At 42.2% G+C, this 21,331-nt stretch overlaps 1 protein-coding gene across 5 annotated transcripts in view; it reads right to left on the bottom strand.

Moving 5' to 3' along the window:
• The window catches only part of LOC115227454 (X-linked retinitis pigmentosa GTPase regulator), a 45,197-nt gene that overhangs the window by 19,340 nt on the left and 4,526 nt on the right, over positions 1-21,331 (bottom strand). For all 5 annotated transcript variants that reach the window (XM_036500700.1, XM_036500699.1, XM_029798285.2 and 2 more), the window contains exons 3-10: positions 20,494-20,586; positions 18,486-18,548; positions 16,637-16,795; positions 13,640-13,789; positions 12,157-12,312; positions 10,999-11,151; positions 7,961-8,085; positions 4,728-4,910 (exon numbers count right to left, since the gene is read on the bottom strand). In XM_036500700.1, the coding sequence (XP_036356593.1) occupies positions 4,728-4,910; positions 7,961-8,085; positions 10,999-11,151; positions 12,157-12,312; positions 13,640-13,789; positions 16,637-16,795; positions 18,486-18,548; positions 20,494-20,586 (1,082 nt within the window). The remainder of the gene's footprint in view (positions 1-4,727; positions 4,911-7,960; positions 8,086-10,998; positions 11,152-12,156; positions 12,313-13,639; positions 13,790-16,636; positions 16,796-18,485; positions 18,549-20,493; positions 20,587-21,331) is intronic.

Below are 21,331 nucleotides of genomic sequence, written 5' to 3'. Positions count from 1 at the left end.
TTTCTCCTACAGCTGCCTTACCAGAAATATAGCATCAGTGGTGCTTTCACCTGGGCACAAAACCAAACTGCATCTCATCTAGACTAACTCTCTCCCTAATTAGTTGGGCTATGACTCTCTCTATAACTTTCATCACCTGATCTAACAATTTGATACCTCTGTAATTATTTCTGTCTAAGGCATCACCTTTTCCCTTATAGCAGTTGACTATGATGCTGCTGCACTAGTCATTGGATATGGCTCCTTCATGAACCACCTGATTTACAATACAGGTGACTAGACTATAACCCACACTGCCAGATATTTTAAGCATCTCAGTCACCATTGATGGGCCGGGGGCTTTTCCTATCTTCATATCCTTAATTGCTTTATCTACTATGGAACTGTCAATTCAGGTAACCAGTCCCCGCACTGGGTCAGATTCTCCTCCTCCCATTCATTCTCCACATTCAGCAGTCTTTCATAATGGCATCTCCAAGTCTCTTTCTTTGCAGAATCATTAAATGCAAGTGCACCATCATCCATGTGGACACATTTCTCTCTTATGACATCACAATTTTCTCTCACACAATGTCTTGCAATCGAAATACTTCAGTTCTTTGGTCCTCACATCACTGAACATAGATAAACTTCTTCTTGTCTGTTTCTCCCTTGGTTAGATATATTTGTCTCCTAGTTTCCCTTCTGGCAATCTGATACAGTTACCCGCTACCCCCCCCCCACACACACACACACATTCTTCCAGGCCTGTTTCTTAGCTCTAATGGCTCTGTCTCCTGCATCATTCCACCATTATGTTACCCTAGGTCTTTGCACCAGCCACAGATTTGGTCTGTGGCACTCAGCAAGCTGTCCCTCAGGAATTCCCAGTTGCCCTCTATGTCACATAAAGACATACAGAGAAACAGGCTCACACACACACACACACAGAAGCAGAGAAAGAGAGAAAGCAAGGAAGAAGCAGCAAACAGTGACAGTGGGGAGAGGGGAGGAGAAAAGAGAGAGAGAGAAAGAGAGACATTACAATTCATTAATTGAACACAATTGACTCAAACACTTGCTGTCTCTGCAGGCAGATACAGAGAAATAGGCCGACACACAAAGTGAGAGAGTGAGGGGAAGAGAGGATGAGAGAAACAGTGAAACTGCTGAGGTAAATTAAGTCAGCATCAAAACCCCTTTGACAAGATGTCTCACACACACACAATACCTATCCTTGGTGATTCTGCTGTCATCACAAGCAAAATTTATATTTCGTTGAAGAGAGTGCTTGAGGAGACCTATTGAGTCAAGTACATCAACATCAAAATAAATATCAAATGGAAATTGTAGTTGTGATCCCTGTGCCAGTGGCACGTAAAAAGCGCCATCCGAACATGGCCGATGGGAGGGTAGAAGCTAATTTTCTTTAAAGTTAATTGATATGTTTAAAGGAAAGTGTAATCTTTGTTTACTGATAAGCAAGATAACTATGAACATGTTTCAGTTTATCTGGCCTCATTAGTATAAGATGCACCAGTGTTCTGATCGGTTATCAAACATGTTAATGACATTTAAGAAAAAATACTCTCAAGAATTTTTAACCACTCACGTTTGCATACGGTAATACTATTTGTGTATTTCAAAAGAACTTGAATCATCATATTTCATTTTGGGATTTGGTTTGCAAGATTCTTTATATGAGTTTGTGTGTTGAAGCATATTCTGTTGTGTCTGGGGAGAGTCATTCTCTTTTGGTGCCTTATGATTTAACACACTCACCGGTAACATTTCTACTTTTTTCTTATTTTTATTTTCCTAAAATTTTCGTTGCGTCTTGCATCCTTTTCAATATTTTCAAGTCAAAACTATTGAAAAGGGTTGCCAGACGCAACAAAAATTTTAGAATAAAAATAAGAAAAAAGTGGAAATTTTACTGGTGAGTGTGTTACTTTATGAGAAAATGACTCTCCCCAGACACAATAGAATCATCATCATCACCATCATCATTTGCATGAGATTGTTAAATGTTGATAGTGTCATACAATAAAGTCGTTAAATAACATTCGTGACTTCTTGATCCATCACAAGTGGCATTTCTTGAATGAGGTTTTAACTTGGAAATTATTTCATTGCCAAGGAAACACAGGCACCACAAATGGTACGACCACCTTCTGATAAAACACAATTACACTCACACAGGACTATCATTTTATGAAACACACACACACACACGTCTGCCTGTCTGTCTGTCTTCATCCTCTGATCACTATTTAATCCAAAGTCATCATCATTTAACATCCATTTTCTATGCTGGCATGGGTTGGACAGTTTGACAGGAGTTGGCAAGCCAGAGAGCTGCACCAGGGTCCAATTGTTTGTTCTGGTATGGTTTCTACAATTGGATGCCCTTCCTAATGCCAACAACTGTAAAAAGTGTACTGGGTGCTTTTTAAGTGGTATCAGCACCAGGGGTTTCTATGTGGCACCAGCACCAGAGCTTTTTATGTGGCACCAGCTCTGGTGGAATCAAAGGGTCTTAAAGTTAACTGAGCAAAGACCAAAGTCCTAATTAGCAAGAAAACAGATAAACCACTAATCCCTTCAGGAAACTGGACCCATTCAGTATGTAGGAAAGGTGTTGGTAGGAATTCTGTAAGGCGTACCTGGTGCAAGCTGTGGTTCCCTAAAAGACACAGTGGAATCACAGGTAAGTTAACAGAGAAAGCAGTCCTTGTGTGTGTAGCAGATGTACAGGGAAAGGAAAAACACTAAAAATGTACAAGAAATAGATTCCCTCAAATGCTAAGGGGTAGTAGATCATTTCTGTTACCTAGGTAACCAATTTAACAGTGGCAGAGGGTGCTTTGAAAACATAGTAATTAGAATAAGAACAGAGATGAAAAAAGTTCAGACAGTGACCACCTTTGTTTGTCTCAGAGTGAGAGACAGACTGCATGATGCTTGTATGCAAACAATTGTTAAATGGTTGTGAATGAAGAGGAGAGGCAAAGACTAGAAAGAAACGAAGCCAGCATTTCTTTGCTGCAGGATGTGCAGTGACAAATGTGCAGCATGTATGACAAAGTGCAGCAAATGTGTTGAGAAAGAAAATAGGCACAGGAGGAATGAGGTGCACCGTGCAAGAGAGGAGACTGCACTGGTTTGGTCACGTGTTGCGGATGGATGGGGACAGCTGCATAAAGAAGTGCTGATCCCTTAAGCGGATGATGGATGATGGGGAAGAGGGAAACCCAGGAAGACGTGGGACAAAGCAGTAAAGTCCAACCTCAGGTTGTTGAGCGAAACCAAAAGGACGACAAAATACCAAGAGGGATGGTGATTCACGGTATTCAAAAAGACCCTTCCATCTCAGCAAAAAGGAGGACCTAACAGCATATTATCAGTGTGTGTGTGTGTGTGTGTGCTGCACATCCAATGTGTACCTATCAAACCTTCCCAGTTACTCATCTTCTTAGCAACCTCCTCTTCCTCATCCCTCTCACTACGGCACTATTTCTCTGCTGTTCTAATTGTGTGAGAGCAGAACTGCCCCTATTCCTTCCCCCTTTTACATGACGTAATCCCTCTTCTTGAAACCACTCCCCTTACCACTATAACTCCCCTGAACCCCCTTTTCCCCTCAATACCCTCTCGTATCTGCTATCAAACCCCTTTTTATAACTCACTATCCATCCCTCTTCCTCTGACTGATGACCCCTATCACTGCATCTTCCCTCCCACCAACACTTCATCTCCCTATTTCTAATTTCCTTATACTGTTGCTCTCCACTCTCCATCATTTAATGCATTCTTCCCCTCATCACTTCCTCCTCTTCCCTACCCCACTCATATTTTCCTTGCATCCCCCCCACACACACAACCTGAGACTCACCATCACCCTCACTTCCATCCATGTTCTCCATTCACTTTTCTCCTCATCTCTACTGTCTGTCAGTCCCTCTTGCAAACCCCACCCCCACCCATCCTTGATTCTCTCCTGTTTTCACCTTCTTGTACCTTGAGACTATGCCCCGGCACCTCATCTCCCCCCCCTTTCCTGCTTGATTACCCACCTGTCTCCTCTACAGCAACACACCTGTTCCAGTCTCTCGTTCCTACTTCAGCCTCTCTACACCTGGCAGAAAGCCACCCCCACCTAAGTCCTGCCCCTTCGTTCTGTAAACCTTGTGAGTTGCTTGATGATCCAACTAGTGCTGGTGCCATGAATAAAGTCCCCTAGTACACTGTAAAGTGGTTGGTGTTAGGAAGGACATCCAGCCATAGAAACCCTGCCAAAACAGACCCTCAAGTATGATGCAGTCCTTGGACCCAGAAGGTCCTGTCAAAATGTCCAACCCAGGTCAGTATGAACATCATCATCATCATCATCATCATCGTTTAACATCTGTTCTCCATGCTAGCATGGGTTGGACGGTTCGACCGGGGATCTAGCAAGCCAGGAGGTTGTGCCAGGCTCCAGTCTTATCTGGCAGTGATGGAAAATAAAGATGATGATGTTTGCCTCAGTCTATTGAGCTGCTAATGGCTTTGAACCCTTCCATTAAGGGTGAGTACTTAACCACTGGAAACACTTAGTTGTAAAATATGTTCCAATAACATCCCAAAAATCTAAAATCCATAAAATCCGTTCAATGTTTGTTATCAACAAAGCAAAATGTCTCCCAAAGACAGGTAAAATGGCTGAGAAAATAGAGGAAAAACCAAAAAGAAAATGTTGCTCTTACTGTAGTTTGTCGACGCCGGTCTCTTGCAGAGAGAGTTCCAGAGAAATCAGTTGAACAACTCAATATGGCTGGCGGTAGGACTTTAAAGGTTTTGGCCGAACTGTTAGTATTTTCTGGATGTGAAGTATTAAGGGAAGGTTTCTGATGTGCCATGACCATCGTGTGACAGCCACCACAAACAACCTGAGGCACAAAGGCAGAAATAATAAATTTAATAATTCAAGTTGTTAGTCAAGGCAGGATTATTTTCTGGTTTGAAATTTGAAAATTACAAAATAAAACAATTTTCTCAAGATTTTCTACTTGATTCCACATGAAGGAGAGAGAAACAGTAAAAGAGAATGAAAATATTACATTTAAGGAATTGGTGACAGTGATTCTTTTAGTTTCCATTCAATTATGATAAAATGTCAAACATCATCATCATCATCGTTTAACATCCGCTTTCCATGCTAGCATGGGTTGGATGGTTCGACCGGGGTCTGGGAAGCCAGGAGGTTGTGCCAGGCTCCAATCTGATCTGGCAGAGTTTCTACAGCTGGATGCCCTTCCTAACGCCAACCACTCCATGAGTGTAGTGGGTGTTTTTTATGTGCCACTAGCACAGGGGCCAGAGGAGGCTGGCAAATGGCCACGATCGGTTGGTGCTTTTACGTGTCACCAACACGGACGCCAGTCAGGTGGCACTGACATTGGCCATGTTTGGAAGGTGTTTTTACGTGCCACCGGTATGGGTATCTTAACTATAATTTCCATTTGATTTTCATTTTGATGTTGGTGTTGACGTACTTGACTCAACAGGTCTCCTCAAAAATAGCGGGTCACTCTACGATCCAAGGTTAGCACAGCAGGCCGTCCTGCAAGCCATAAACTCACTTCATTTGTCGGGTCTTCAAAGTCACAGCATATCTCCAGAGGTCTCAGTCTTTCGTCATTGTCTCTGTGAGGCCCAACGCACAAAGGTCATGTTAGACCACCTCATCCATGTCTTCCTGGGTCTACCTCTACCCCGGATTCCTTCAACAGTTTGGGAGTGGCATTTCTTCACACAGCTCTCATCATCCATCTGTTTAAATTCAATTAAATTCTGCCATCAGAATTTTACACAATAACTTTTCTGTTGTGTTCCAAACACTAACTTAACAAACAAAGAAATAAATAACTTCTAGCTTCTGCCCCACTTTCAGGCCGTGAGCCCCTGCGTAAAAATCAGGCACTTGAACATAAGTGGCATTAATCTGTCCAACTTAAACTTCTCACATTCCCTGTTTTCTCTCTATGATGTTTTCCTCATCATTGTTTTTCTCTATGTTCAAACACTTCCATTGTGTGTTGAACAATGAGCTTTTTATCACTGACAGTTTTACACAATATCCCTATTGTGTCATTAAAGTTTATGTCAGAAGGTTTTCTTGTTCTGTTGCTACCAGTTCTCTCAAGATTAAGTTCATTTCTCATCTTGTTGTCCCAATCTTTACATTCTCTCTCAAACATTTGCTCAGATCTTCTGTTGTATGATTCAAACCTAACTCCTTCGTCAGGTCATATTTGGACTCTGTTATGGAGTTCGCAACACAGTCTGTCCAGAACACTTTTTCTCACTTTCCTGATGACTTTAGTAATTGCAGCATTTGTTGTTGTAATATTATTTGCTGCTGTTGTTCTTGCAGTTGTAGCTGCTGTTGTTGTCTTACTTTCAGTTGCTATTGTTGCAACTCAACTAAACTGGACAACAAATTTTCAATAATTTTACGATTTTTACCTGCAAAATTCACACAACAAAAACTTTTGTGAGTTTATTAATTTCTTATGAGTTGTCAAAAATACTCGTGAGTTGTTTAAATCCCTGTTGAGTTTATTAATTCCTCATGTGTTGTTTAAATCCTCCTCACCACTGTTGTAATATCCTTAAAATGCTGGAGTGTTATAATGCCCAGCTCGGTGTACTTAGTAATACCAGTAACAACACGACTATCTCTGACTACCTACTACATACTGTCTTGTGTTCTCCTATTTATAGTGACTGACTCATACCATCCATTTGTCACTTGGGAAAGGCATACCATTATTACTAATTCCCTACAACATAATGATAATGATGATAATAATAATAATAATAATAATAATAACAACAATAATAATAAGCTCTGCAGTTTTGATTGACAATCTTACTAGAACTGGTCTTGATAAAAATACCAGTTGGTGGCTAACCTTAAAACACAAACCTCATTGTTGAGTGAACATGTCTAATACAAAAGTATCAAATAACAGTGTTAATGAGGCTGGAACCAAAGGTGAAAGCCTTTCACCTGGAAGGAGCCCTGTGATTGAGCAGCGCAGGCCTGGTCATCATCCAGAGACTGCTTATACACAAAACCAGAGGCAGAGAAGAAGGTGAAATAGGGACACAAACCAAACTGTAATTGAATGCTGGATCAAGAGTGAACCCAGCAGAAGGGGATTCCGACAACAAATGAAAGCAAAACGAAATGGCCTAGATATGAGAGTACTGCCTGATTGGCACTCATACCAGTGGAACATTAAAAGTTCCATCCGAGTGTGATCGTTGCCAGAGCCACTAACTGGCTCCTGTGCTGGTGACACGTGAAAAGCACCATTTGAGCGTGATCAATGCCAGCGTCACCGTACTGACACGTGTGCCAGTGGAACATGAAAAATAACATTCAAACATGATTGTTGCCAGGCCACCGGACTGGCTCCCATGCAGGTAGCACGTAAAAACCACCTTTTGAGCGTAGTTGTTGCCAGAACTGCCTGACTGGCCCTCATGCCAGTGGCAAGTAAAAGCATCCACTACACGCTCAGAGTGGTTGGCATTAGGAAGGGCATCCAGCTGTAGAAACTCTGCCAGATCAGATTGGAGCCTGGTGCAGCCTTCTGGCTTGCCAGTCCTCAGTCAAACCATTCAACCCATGCCAGCATGGAAAGCGGACGTTAAATGATGATGATGATGATGATGATGATCTTGTTGACACTAGTTGCCATCTCAACTGTATGAATTTGAACTCTTTGCAGCCACTTGATGTCAAATATTCTCCTTAAGCATGTGAAGTGGAAGTTGTCAATTGTTTTTTATAATAATGGGAAGTCTATACATTAATTCTAAATTTTAGAACGGATTGTGTCACATAACACTTGGTGTGGTCTCTGAAGGTTTGGGACTAAAAAAGTGAAAATCTGTAAAAAAAGTATCATGAAAAATAAAAACTTACTTTATCAATTGCATAAGATTCAAATTGATCAACGAGACACGGTTCAAACAGGTTGGAGTAAGAGTCTTCTCCCTGGGCCAACTTGCCATGGCGACTATCTCCAAATGTATAAAGATAACCATCTTCTAAAAGAAGAAATAACAACAATGCTATTAAGTGCAATGCGAAAGGTTTATGGCATTTGGTACAAGCTCCCTGCCTCCCCAGATCTATAAAGAAAGGGAGCAGGTGATTAAAAGACCCTCAATATGTTACTGGCACATACTTTATAGATTCCTCTCAGAGGAATTACAAACCTGGTAGGATTTGATCTTAGATTCTAAAGAGATGCCACTAATATCATAAGACATTTTAGTCTGGGATATTGAAAGACAAAGATTAATAAAACTCAGCCAGACAGTAAATGCAGAATCTGTGGGGAAAAGTAATGAAAATATTAACCATCTCTTGTGTGAATGCCATATGTTGGCTAACAAGCATCAAAGAGTGCATTAGAATGTTAGCCAAGTGTGTGGATTGAAAGCAGCAGAAAAGCTGTATGAACACTAACCAGATACTGTGTTGTTGGGAATTAGTAATAATGGTAGATCCCTGCCACGTGACGAATGGAATAATCTAGGCACTATAAGTAAAGAGAAGTACCAGAGTACACAGAAGGTGGTCAGAGATAGTCATGTCTTTACTGGTTTTACTAAGTATACTGTGTACCGAAGTAGGTGTTATGATAATCCAACATAATAAGGATTATAACAGTGGTGACGAGGATAAACCAATTCCTGTGGAGATAATAGAAACTTGGAGAGGAGTTGTGCAAATTTCATGAAAAAAAAATCGTAAAATTATGGAAAATTTGTTGGCCAGTTTGGTCGAGTTGCAACAAGAATAACAGCAGCTACAGTGGAGGCGCAATGGTCCAATGATTAGGGCAGCGGACGCGTGGTTGGAGGATCGCGATTTCAATTCCCAGACCGGGCGTTGTGAGTGCTTATTGAGCGAAAACACCTAAAGCACCACGAGGCTCCGGCAGGGGGTGGTGGCGAACCCTGCTGTACTCTTTCACCACAACTTTCTCTCACTCTTTCTTCCTGTTTCTTGTCCCCGACTTCATACGCAACCGCTGAGCCTGGATGCGCATTCATCCATCCGTCGATGCTCTCGGTGTCAGGGGTTGACTTGCTTTCTCTTCTGCGGGTCTTACGAATAGCAAAGGACCACGTTGTGGACTTCTCCCACTAAAGGGATGAAGACCACTTCGCTCAACAGCAACAGCAGCAGCTACAACTGCAAGAACAACAGCTAAAGCAACAACAAATAATATTACAACAACAAATACTGCAATTACTGAAGTCATCAGGGAAGTCAGAAAAAGTGTTGTCGTGAGGTGTTTTCAAAATACCCACATACACATGGAACAATGACAACAACAAAGGCAGTGACAATTATTGTTGGGGCCTTGGGAACAATTTCAAAAGATATCGAGAGGAATATAAAGAAAATGGCAATAGAGAGCCCAGTAGAACTGTTACCAAAATTTTTTTTGTAATCTTTGCCTCTTGGTCACAGCCAGAATCATCAGGGAAGCATCAGATAGTTGCAAAGAACAGATAGAATGGTACTTTAAGCTGCAAGTAGCAAATCTGCCATTCATATAAGATTCCAGGAGCTCCAACAAGACCCTGAGTTAAAATAATCATCATCATCATCATCATTGTTTAATGTCCGCTTTCCATGCTGGCATGGGTTGGATGGTTTAACTGAGGACTGGCGAGACAGAAGGAAGCACCAGGCTCCAATCTGATCTGGCAAGGTTTCTACAGCTGGATGCCCTTCCTAATGCCAACCATTCCCAAGAGTGTAGTGGATGTCTTTTACGTGCCACCAACATGAGGGCCAGTAAGGCGGCACTGGCAATGACCATACTCAAATGTTTTTCACATGCCACTGGCACATGTGCCAGTAAGGCAATGAGCATGCTCAAATGGTGCTTTTTACGTGCCACCAGCACAGGAGCCAATCTGCGGCCCTGGCAATAATCACACTCAGATGTGCTTTTAATGTTCCACTGGCACATGTGCCAATCAGGCAGTACTGTCATCAGCCACGTCAGCAATTTTGATTTTGATTTCACTTGCCTCAAAAGGTCTTTGCAAGCAAAGTTTATTGTCCAATGAATGAGGGGTATTCATAAGTTGGCTGGTTACACCTCACACTCAAATGTGCGGGAGTTTGACTTCCAGACAGACAAAGTGTTAGAGCACCAAAGGCCGGATAAGGTAACCTTTAGGAGGGACAAACAAGAGGGCCTAATAATTGACGTGGCAGAGCCAGGAGATCAACATATCATCATGAAAGAAAGAGAAAAGTTTGATAATTATGGAGAGCTTAGAATTGAAATCACTAAGATGTGGCAGCTACAAGAGTTGAACAGAAAGTTTGTCCCTTTTGTCATTGGAGCACAGAGTTCAATACCACCCAATCTGAAAAAAAAAAACATCTGAAAACCTTAGAAATACCCTACATTCTAGGAATATTGCAAAAAATTGGCATTGCTTGTAATTGCATGCATATTGCATAAAGTAGTGTCTGTCTGAGGTCCTTGTTGTGACTTGACAAACAGTGCAACCCCCGCCTGGTAGACATAATATCTTCAATCAACAACCTCACGATATTGGATACTGTTTGACGTCTATAATAATAATAATAATAATAATAATAATAATAATAATAAAAATAAAAGTAATAACAATTGTCAACTTTCTATGCTGTCATGGGTTGGACAAGATTTTTTGATGTCCTTATCTTATGCCAACCATTTTAGTTGCAGCTAATGCATGCTGGGATACAAATTTACCTGTTTACAATTGAGATAAATACAATAATCATAATCATTTGAACAAATCCTGAAATTTTGAGGGGAGGGGCATTATAAACCCCAGCATTTGACTGAAACTTTATTTCATTGACCCTGAAAGGATGTAAAAACTCCACTCAACCAATAAAGATCCCAGTGAAGGGCAGAGGCTGAACAAATGCTTTACCTGTTATTATCGCTGTATGATTTGCACCACAGGAAACTGCTTTCACCTGAAATGGTAAACAGACTTTCTTTGGGGTTGATAACATCTGTTGGCTGGTTCCATGACCAAGTTCTCCATTGGAACCAGTTCCAAATGTGTAGAGTTCATTTTGTTCTGTGGAAGACACAAATATTTGCAGACATTTCAAGAATTTTCAGAGTTGGAATTATTTTTCTTTTATTTTCCTACAACAGACAAAAACATTTTGAGTTGTTGACTGGTCAAGTTTGTTGGTCAGGCTCCTGGTAAACCATCTTTGGACATGGAACAAATGTGTGACCAGGCATGGATGTGTGGTTAAGAGGTTGGCCCTGCCACAGCATAGTTTTGAGTTCAATCTCAGTGTGCTGCACCTTGGCCAAAAGCTTTTTAGCCTTGAGTCAATCAAAGATTTGTCATTGGAAATTAACAGACGGAAACTGAATGGAAGCCTGCCAGAGGAGGGATTCCTGTTACTGGGCGGTGGTGCAGTTTAGTATCAAGCCATTTGGCATTTTTAGGCAATTCCATCCAGGTCACATATCTGGTCTGTGGATAACCCTATCACCACCAGTCTTGGAGGCCCTAAATACCAGGTCACTGGTTGACACTACAGTACACAGTACTAGATTACCAGCTCATAGATCAGAAGTTCAAATGACGGTTGATATTTCTGCCTTTTTATTTATTTCACACAAATAAGCCCACACTCTCACTCACTCACCACCCAAACCCTTCTATAAGGTAACCAGTCATTTAACTCCTCTACAGCAAAAAACTTGTTCTATTCTGGCCCTTTTCTTTCAACTTTTAACCCTGCATCAAGAGTGAAATCCTCTTCCCATTCGGTTGAGGGGTCTTGTTTTATGAGTTACTTGGGGACCTCACTAATGTCATCATCATCATTATCGTCATTATCATTAACCTCCATTTTCCCTGCTGACATGGGCTGGCTGATTTAACAGGAGGGTTTCTGCAGCTGGATGCCCTTCCTAATGCCAACCACTCCACAGAATGTACTGGGGGCTTTGTATGTGGCACCAGCACCGGGGCTTTTTATATAACACCATAACAATGTTTTCACCAACACTAACAGGGGCAAAATGTAGTTAATTAAAATACTGATAATTAAATACTTACTGGTAATTAGTGCTGTATAAGAACTTCCACAAGAAATTGACTGAACAGTTGCGTCAAAAGACACCAGTCTAACTGGTGTGCGACATTTCTTGATTTCATCTCCAAGACCAAGTTTCCCACCTTCTGTTTCACCAAAAACATAGACAGAGCCATTTTCTGAAATAAGTTAAAACGAAAATACATTAATTAATGATTTCTTAATTAGGAGCTCATTTTTGCCAAGACAGATGGATCTCCTTGAGCACAGAGACTCACCAGTCAAATCAATACTAATGATTTGTAGGTATGTGGTATTTCATTATATCAGAGCAATTCCCCATCAACAAAGGCATGAAGCAGGGCTGTGTCCTAGCACCGACTCTCTTCAGCATCTTTTTTAGCATGATTCTCAGGCAGGCCACTGCAGACCTCGATGCTGAAGATGGCATCTACATCAGTTATTATCTGAACGGCAGTCTCTTCAACCTCCGGCGCTTACTGGCCCACACCAAGACACAACAGCAAATCATCCAGGACCTCCTCTCTGCAGATGGTGCTGCACTTGTTGCACACACAGAAAGAGCCCTGCAGCACACCACATCCTGCTTTGCAGAGGCTGCCCAGGTCTTTGGGCTGGAAGTAAGCTTGAAAAAGACTGAAGACCAACCAGCTCCCCAGGAAGAGTACAGGATGCCCCACATTATCCTTGCCGAAACAGAACTGAAGTCGGTACAGCAGTTCACTTATCTTGGATATACCATTTCATCAGATGTGAATATCAACAAAGAAATCGACAACAGACAGGCAAACAAGGCATTTGGCAGACTGTGCAAGCATGTGTGCAATAATAAGCATTTTAAGATCAGCAGAAAAGTCAGAGTCTACAGGGCTCTGAGTCCTGATGATGCTCCTGCATGGCTCTGAGTCCGGGGCCCCCTACCACTGTCATCTCAGGCTCCTTGAACGTTTTCACCAACGACGTCTTCGTATCATCCTTAACATCTACTGGAGCAACTACATCACCAACACTGAGGCCCTCAAGGGAGCAAAAGTCACCAGCCTGGAAGCCATTTTATTTGAAACATGACTACACTGGACAGGACATGTTGACAGGATGAAAGACCACCGCCTACCTAAGATCATCATGTATGGTGAGCTAACCACTGACTACCACAACAGGAGGGCACCAAAGAAGTGTTTCAAGGACTGCTTGAAGCAGTCCCTTAGCATTTGTGACATTGATTATCGTGAGTGTTCCACTCTAACAGTTGACCATGCTACTTGGCACCATACCATCGGTGATGCTGTTTCCTTCTTGGAGATCCCTTGCAGTGCCTCTCTTGAAGACAAATGTCAGAGGCGAGAAAATAATGCAGCTGCATCATCAGACTCTGGACAAGGGATTGATTCATTCAACTCAAAATTCTTCAGGTCAGTGCCCCAGCATGGTCACAGTGTAACGACTGAAAGATATAAAACAATAAATATAAAATCAGATACGAACCGGTCAATAATGCTGTGTGATAATATCCTACAGCCACAGACTTGATGGTTTCTTCTGCTAGCAATCGGGTTGGCACATAGGATTCTGTAAGGTCACCAAATCCAAGCTGACCTTCACTGTTACTTCCCCAGACATACACATCTCCAGACTCTGAAACAAGGAAACACCAGTCTGAATATTTATTTCATTACTACCCACAAGGGGCTAAACACAGAAGGGACAAACAAGGACAGACAAACGGATTAAGTCGATTATATTGACCCCAGTGCGTAACTGGTACTTTATCTAATCGACCCCGAAAGGATGAAAGGCAAAGTCGACCTCGGCGGAATTTGAACTCAGAACGTAACGACAGACGAAATACTGCTAAGCATTTCGCCCCGTGTGCTAACGATTCTGCCAGCTCACGACCCTTAAGTGGTCTAAATACCATAGAAGAGTGAAACAGTTGGAAAAACAACAGATTGTTTTTGTAACATCTTCCGGACAGAAAAAAAACCACTCTTTGTCCCATCTGTGACAGACTCTGGTTTTGTAATACAAACTTGTTTTAAAAAATCTAAATTAAGCTCCCTCTCATCAAAATTACATGATAATTTATGTTCTGAACAACAGCTTAATTATTTTAAAAGTTAATTAAAACAAAGGGAAAATATTCTAACAGAAATATGAAAAACACAAAACAAAACAAATGATCATTTGTTATTAGAGTGTTCACAATTCAATTTAAAATTTAGTTAATACATGAAAGCAATTAATTTCTATTAACATCACAGGATAGTGACCATCTGTGGAAACAGAGGTCTGGTCATCATCATCATTTACCATCTGTTTTTCATGCTGGCATGGTTTGGACAGTTTGACCAGAGCTGACAAGCTGGAGGGTAGCACCTGGCTCCATTTGTCTGGTTTGGCAGGGTTTCTATGGCTGGATGCCCTTCCTAATGCCAGACACTTCAAAGATTGTACTGGGTGCACTTTACATTTTACCAGTGCTATTTATGTGACAACGGCACCAGTGCTTTTGACATGGGACTAGCATGGGTATGGGGAAGTATTACCTTGCTTGAAAGCAGGTGAGATTTGGTGACAGTAAGGGGATCTGGCTATAAAGAATCTGCTCCATGAATTCTGTCCGACCCATGCAAACATGGAAAAGCGAGGACGATGGCAAGCTGCTAGAAACATAAAAGACCAACTCAACCGAAGCAGGGGATGCGTTGAGCACATATAGGGTTGTAACACCACAAGGTATTTTGTCTCCTACTTTACAGATTCTCTCAGCCAACTTTCATTTGTATAAAGCTCTAAACATTTGTCTTTTATTATTTCACTGACCCTTCCATAATTCTTGATTATTTGAAAAATTAAAGCCCCATACCAGGATATATTGTTACCAAACAGTTGAAGATATATTCCTGAGTAAATTTTTATCTTCCATTTCTATTTTAATGCCAATGTTTCTAAATCCCTACATTTTAGAAGATATCTTCACATTAGACATTTCTAATATTGTTCATATAATGAATCTCAGGACAAATGGCTTCAACTTAATGCTGGGCTAACCGAAGCCTAATGAGCAGATTTGATAAATGAAAACTGAAAGAAGCCTATTGTATATATATGTGTGTGTATATATATATATATATATATATACATGTTGATGCCAGTGCCACCTTGACTGGCTTCCGTGCCGGTGGCACGTAAAAAGCACCAACTGATCGTGGCCATTGCCAGCCTCCCCTGGCACCTGTGCCAGTGGCACATAAAAAGCACCCACTACACTCACGGAGTGGTTGGCGTTAGGAAGGGCATCCAGCTGTAGAAACACTGCCAGATCAGACTGGAGCCTGGTGCAGCCTCCTGGCTTCCCAAACCCCGATCAAACCATCCAACCCATGCTAGCATGGAGAACGCATGTTAAACGATGATGATGATGATGTGTGTGTATTTATGTTTCCTTGTCTCAACACTGCATGACAGTTATAAATAGGGGTCACTGCCATCCGAGCCATGTGCCTTGTTTCCAATCTTCTTTGAAGAATGTCTGGCCATGAGAAAATACTGACAACAGGCGAGTGTTGGCAACAGGAAAGACATTGAGCCATAGAAAATCTGCTTCAGTTAACTTCATAAAGACAACTGCGCTGGTATGGTCATGTGGTGAGAATGGATGAGGATAGCTGTGTGAAAAAGTGCCACACCCTAGTGGTTGAGGGAACCTGTAGAAGAGGTAGACCCAGGAAGACCTGGGATGAGGTGGTGAAGCACGACCTTCGAATTTTGGGCCTCACCAAGGCAATGACTAGTGACTGAGACCTTTGGAAATTTGCTGTGTTTGAGAAGACTGGGCAAGCCATGTGAGGCCATAACCCATGTCCTATGCCAGGGGTGTAACCGCCCCCTTATGCGTACCTGTCCTTCATTGGACACTAAACTCTGCTTGCGAAGACTTGTTGAGGCAAGTGAAATTGAAATCAAATACGATGACTGGCATCCGTGCTACTGGAGCGCTAAGTGGACCATCCAAGTGTGATCGTTGCCAGAGCAGCAAACCAGCTTCTGTACTGGTGGCACGTAAAAAGCACCATTCGAGCGTGATCGTTACCAGCATCGGCTTACTGGCACGTGAAAAAACATTCGAGCGAGGTTATTGCCAGTGCCGCTGGACTGGCTCCTGTGCAGGTGGCATGTAAAAAACACCATTTGAGTGTTGCCAGTACCGCCTGACTGGTCCTCATGTTGGTGGCACATAAAAGCACCCACTGCACTCTTGAAGTGGTTAATGTTGGGAAGGGCATCCAGCTGTAGAAACTCTGCCAGATCAAGATTGGAGCCTAGTGCAGCCTTCTCGTTCACCAGTCCTCAGTCAAATCATCCAACCCATGCCAGCATGGAGAGCGGACGTTAAACGATGATGATGATGATGATGACCTATGCAAGCATGGAAAAGCAGATGTTAAAATGATGAACAGAAGCCAAAACTGACCAACTTACCTGTAAGACAAACAGAATGTTCAAAGCCAGCAGCCAGTGCTTTATAGTGACTACAAGATGGTAATTTCTTGATATGGTATGGTTCCACAGACTTTTCAACACCAACAACGCCCAGCTGACCTTCACCATTGGCACCGAATGAATAAATCTTCCCGGAATCTGCAAAACAAGGACATCCAAAAAATATATTCAGTACAGTGTGTGTGTGTGTGTGCGTGCGTGTGCATATGTACATAAGTATGTATGCATGTTCAGCTATCAGGCCATGCTACTCCAGACTGATGATGAGCAAGACTCAGAAACAAGCATGTCTCTGGATGCAGGCCTGGCTGTTGGGGGTGCTTGTCTCCCCTTTGTAAACATAAGGACACAGGAAATGTGTCAAGGCCGACAGGAAGCGTTGATGCGTCCTAGGGCTAAATAGCGGTGGTGTGATTCCCTTTACGGGACTGTCACGTTAAGTTGACAGTATACAACTGCTATATATATGTGATCTCATTCTTGCCCACAACATCATAAGCGGGAAGTGTAACCTCTCGAAAGAGCTGTTCTTCACTCCTGCTCCGGAGCGTCGGCTGCGGGGTCATTCCGAAAAGCTCTACCTGCAACGATTTCATCTCAATCAAAGGAGAGGAGCTTTCTCCGTCCGGGTTGCGGATCCGTGGAACAAGCTGCCAGATGAGATGGTGAAGATGCCAACGACCGCTTTGTTCAAAGCCTCCCTGGACCTCAAGTGGCCTGAACTCTTTACATGAACACCACCCTGTACTTAACTCCATGTCCCCCTACATGGCCTTGCTATTTGCTTTTGAGCCAAATTAACTAACTAACTAACTAACTAACATATATATATATATTCACCATTCTTGACCGCTCAATCTACAAGTTTGCTTTTCATTCTCTCACTGCTTATTTTCTCTTATTCCTTTCTGCTGAAGAGCGTAGGCTTGAAATATAAAAGACTTTTCCATTTTTTCCAAGCATCAAACTAATACACCTATTTGTTGTTCGAACACCTGTCTTCGTCTTTTGTTTTTCTATAAATTTCAGCTACATGTATATACATACATATCTGAGTGTGTGTGTGTGTAATGATAGTGCCCCAGCATGACTGCAGTTTTAAAGCTGAAACAAGTTAAAGAGTTATCATCATCATCATCATCGTTTAACGTCCGCTTTCCATGCTAGCATGGGTTGGACGATTTGACTGAGGGCTGGCAAACCAGATGGCTGCACCAGGCTCCAATCTTGATCTGGCAGAGTTTCTACAGCTTGATGCCCTTCCTAACGCCAACCACTCCATGAGTGTACTGGTTGCTTTTTACATGCCACCGGCACGACGGCCAGTCTGGCTGTACTGGCAATGACCATGCTCAAATGGTGTTTTTACGTGCCACCTGCACAGGAGCCAACCCATTTAAAAAGTACCTTGAATCATCGGGTAACACGTTGTGCTTGAGGAGACCTGTTGAATCAAGAGAAATAAAAAATCAAAATTGAAATCAAAATGGGAATTGTAGTTGTGGCCAGTGCCAGTGCTGCTTGACTGGCACCTGTGCTGGTGGCACATAAAAAGCACCATCCATGCATGGTCAATGCCAGTGCTGCCTGACTGGCTTCCGTGCCGGTGGCATGTAAACAGCACCCACTACACTCTTGGAGTGGTTGGCATTAGGAATGGCATCCAGCTGTAGAAATACTGCCAAATCAGATTGGAGTCTGGTGCAGCCTTCTGGCTCTCCAGAGCTCAGTCAAACCGTCCAACCCATGCCAGCATGGAAAGCGGACGTTAAATGATGATGATAAATCCAGGAAAATTCATAAAAAGGTGGTAAACTGCACATCTTACCTGTAGCAATTAAGGTGTGGCACCCTCCACAAGCCACTAGGGACACTTTCTCATGTTTCAGTGCTGACAAAAGTAATTAAAACAAAAGATAAGAACAGATGTGAAGAAATGTTTGGTGCTGTGTAAGAAATGGTAAAAGGATTGGCATGAGGGGTGGGGGCCATCCTTTCTTACCCCTGAATCAACATAGTAGAAAGAAACAGTAAAACTATAAAGATAGTGGTGGTGGTGATGATGATGATGATAAATGGTGCAGTGTTGTCTTTCACAGAGTTTTGATGCCCAAGACAATCATTTTGTTGCAATTGAATCAAGATGGAGAATATGGCACCAAGTTTTAAGAGATTCCTGGTTAAATTCAAATCCAGTGAGATCCCTTTTAATGCTAACCCACCTCCACCCATCCTACTATCTGTGAACAGGAGAGATTCTGTGCCATCTTCAGTGACCCATGGCACTGTAGTAGAGTGAGATTGAGGAGAGAGAGAGAGAGAGTGGATGGGAGATGAATAGTAAGATGATTGAAGGGGTCATAAACAGAGAGAGATCCCTGATAAAGGGATAAGAGGAGGTGGGTGAGTGATGGAGTGTTAGTGGGAGGAGAGGTCTTATTAGTAACCAACGATATAAACTCAATAGTATACATGGAGGCAATGACCTTTGGAAATGACCTTTGGAAATGACCTTTGGAAATGACCTTTGGCATTATGTTGTGCTTGAGAAGAAGACCCATCAAGCCAAGCGAAATTGCAGTTGTGGCAGATACCAGTGTCACGCAAATGACACCCAGTGCTGGTGACACGTAAAAGGCACCCAGTACACTCTGTGAAGTGGTTGGCATTTGGAAGGGCATCCAGCTGTAGAAACCAAGCCAAAATAGATAAATGGATCCTGGTGCAGCCCTCAGTCAAACTGTCCAACCCATGCCAGCATGGAAAACAGATGATGAAGCACAGGTGCTTTTTATGTTGCCCCAGTACAGGATTCTCGCTAAGGGGTGGGGCAGCCTTACATGCAAAATATGCACCACATGATATTGTGCCATCTGGACACATAAAATAGATGTTGGAGTTCACAAAAGAGACAACACAGAATCTTGATTCAAATTGCAGACCTAGCCAACCCTCATCACTGCCAAAACAACTTTAATGAAGGAAGAAGTTCATGAAATGAAAGACTTCAGTTTACTCCATCAACAATGGCAATATTATCATTATTATTATTGAATGAGAGAGCAGTGCATGCCATCAAAGTGGCACTGGGGTAAAATATACGAAGCCCAGTATACCTACCATGACTACCCATCTGATAAGGGTACACTGGGCACTTGTATCACAACCATATGTGCATGACATGGTGATCTCATATCAAGATAAACAGCGCATGACCTTGCAGGTGGGGCCCAGTTAGAATTTTCTTCTGGTTGAGTAGCCCATCCCGTTCAAAAGGTCCCTGAATAAGGGTTGTTTAAGGATATTGAACGAACCACTCATGTTTCCAGAGGTGAATTATTCAAACCCCAAAGAACTCCTCTCAGCACATGGCTATGATGCTCCCCCACTACTTCTGCTTATGATCAGAGATACACATATCATCAGTCACCGAGGGACTTGCTCAACTGGTTAAAGTCAAACAACTGACAAGCAAATCTGTGGTACTGAGCAGAATATTTGCTGTAGCCCATCTTTTATACCAAGACAAAACAATGAACATGATAACACTTCCAATCAGTTAAGATCAGAAGCCATGAGAGCCACTGCCCCTGGTACTGCATCAGGGCATTTGTTATTATTATTATTATTATCCTTTCAGGGTCAGTAAATTATGTACCTGCTGAACACTGGGGTTGATGTACTCAACCAGTCCCCTCCCCAACAAATTTCTACAGTAGAAAGGATTATTAGAGAAGAATATAAAGAATATTCCAAGATTCTCTGCCACTCCCCTCCTCTCCCACATATAGAAAATAAACAATTTAATTGAAATCAAATCAAATCAGACACTTCACCTTTGATACAGCTTGGCTTGTCCACATGTCGGCTGTGTCCAAGACCTAACTGACCCCAATCATTTGGACCAAACATAAAAATTCGACCACTTTCTGAAAGTCAAGATAATCAAGTCAAATTCTTGCATACCAAAGATATAAACATAATTATTAATTATTATTAACGAATAAACAAAGAAACAATTTAAGGTCATTTGTTAAATAAAACAAGACATTTATCTTACATAACAAGATATTTTCAAATATAAAGAAAAATTCCTTATCAAGCAGGAACTGGTAATTGTAGTGGATTGGAAATTTCCCAGAATTATCCAAAGTTCCCTGTGTGTGTTGCTATCTCTTTATCAGAGTTAATGAAGGCTTTGCAAGGACTATTGTAGAGAGAGAAGACCATTGTGTTGGTTTGTTCTGCACCAAGCTGTCAACACTTCCTAGTGATCTTCTCTGCTAGAAATGTTGTGACCCACTGGAAACATGTGACTAACACATATTTGGGTTATAAAAAAAACCCTCAAATATTCCAAACCATACAATTTCATTATCATCGTTTAACGTCCGCTTTCCATGCTGGCATGGGTTGGACGATTTGACTGAGGTCTGGCAAACCAGATGGCTGCACCAGGCTTCAATCTTGATCTGGCAGAGTTTCTACAGCTTGATGCCCTTCCTAACGCCAACCACTCCGAGAGTGTAGTGGGTGCTTTTATATGCCACCGGCACGAGGGCCAGTTAGGTGGTACTGGCAATGGCCACGCTCAAATGGTGCCTTTTATGTGCCACCTGCACTGGCAACGACCTCGCTCGAATGTTTTTTCACGTGTTCGCAGCACAAGTGCTA

Source organism: Octopus sinensis, linkage group LG2 (genome assembly GCF_006345805.1).
Source record: "Octopus sinensis linkage group LG2, ASM634580v1, whole genome shotgun sequence".
In the NCBI taxonomy this organism is placed as follows: domain Eukaryota; kingdom Metazoa; phylum Mollusca; class Cephalopoda; order Octopoda; family Octopodidae; genus Octopus; species Octopus sinensis.
The sequence above is the reverse complement of the archived record's forward strand: the minus strand, read 5'-3'. Positions and strand labels throughout refer to the sequence as shown.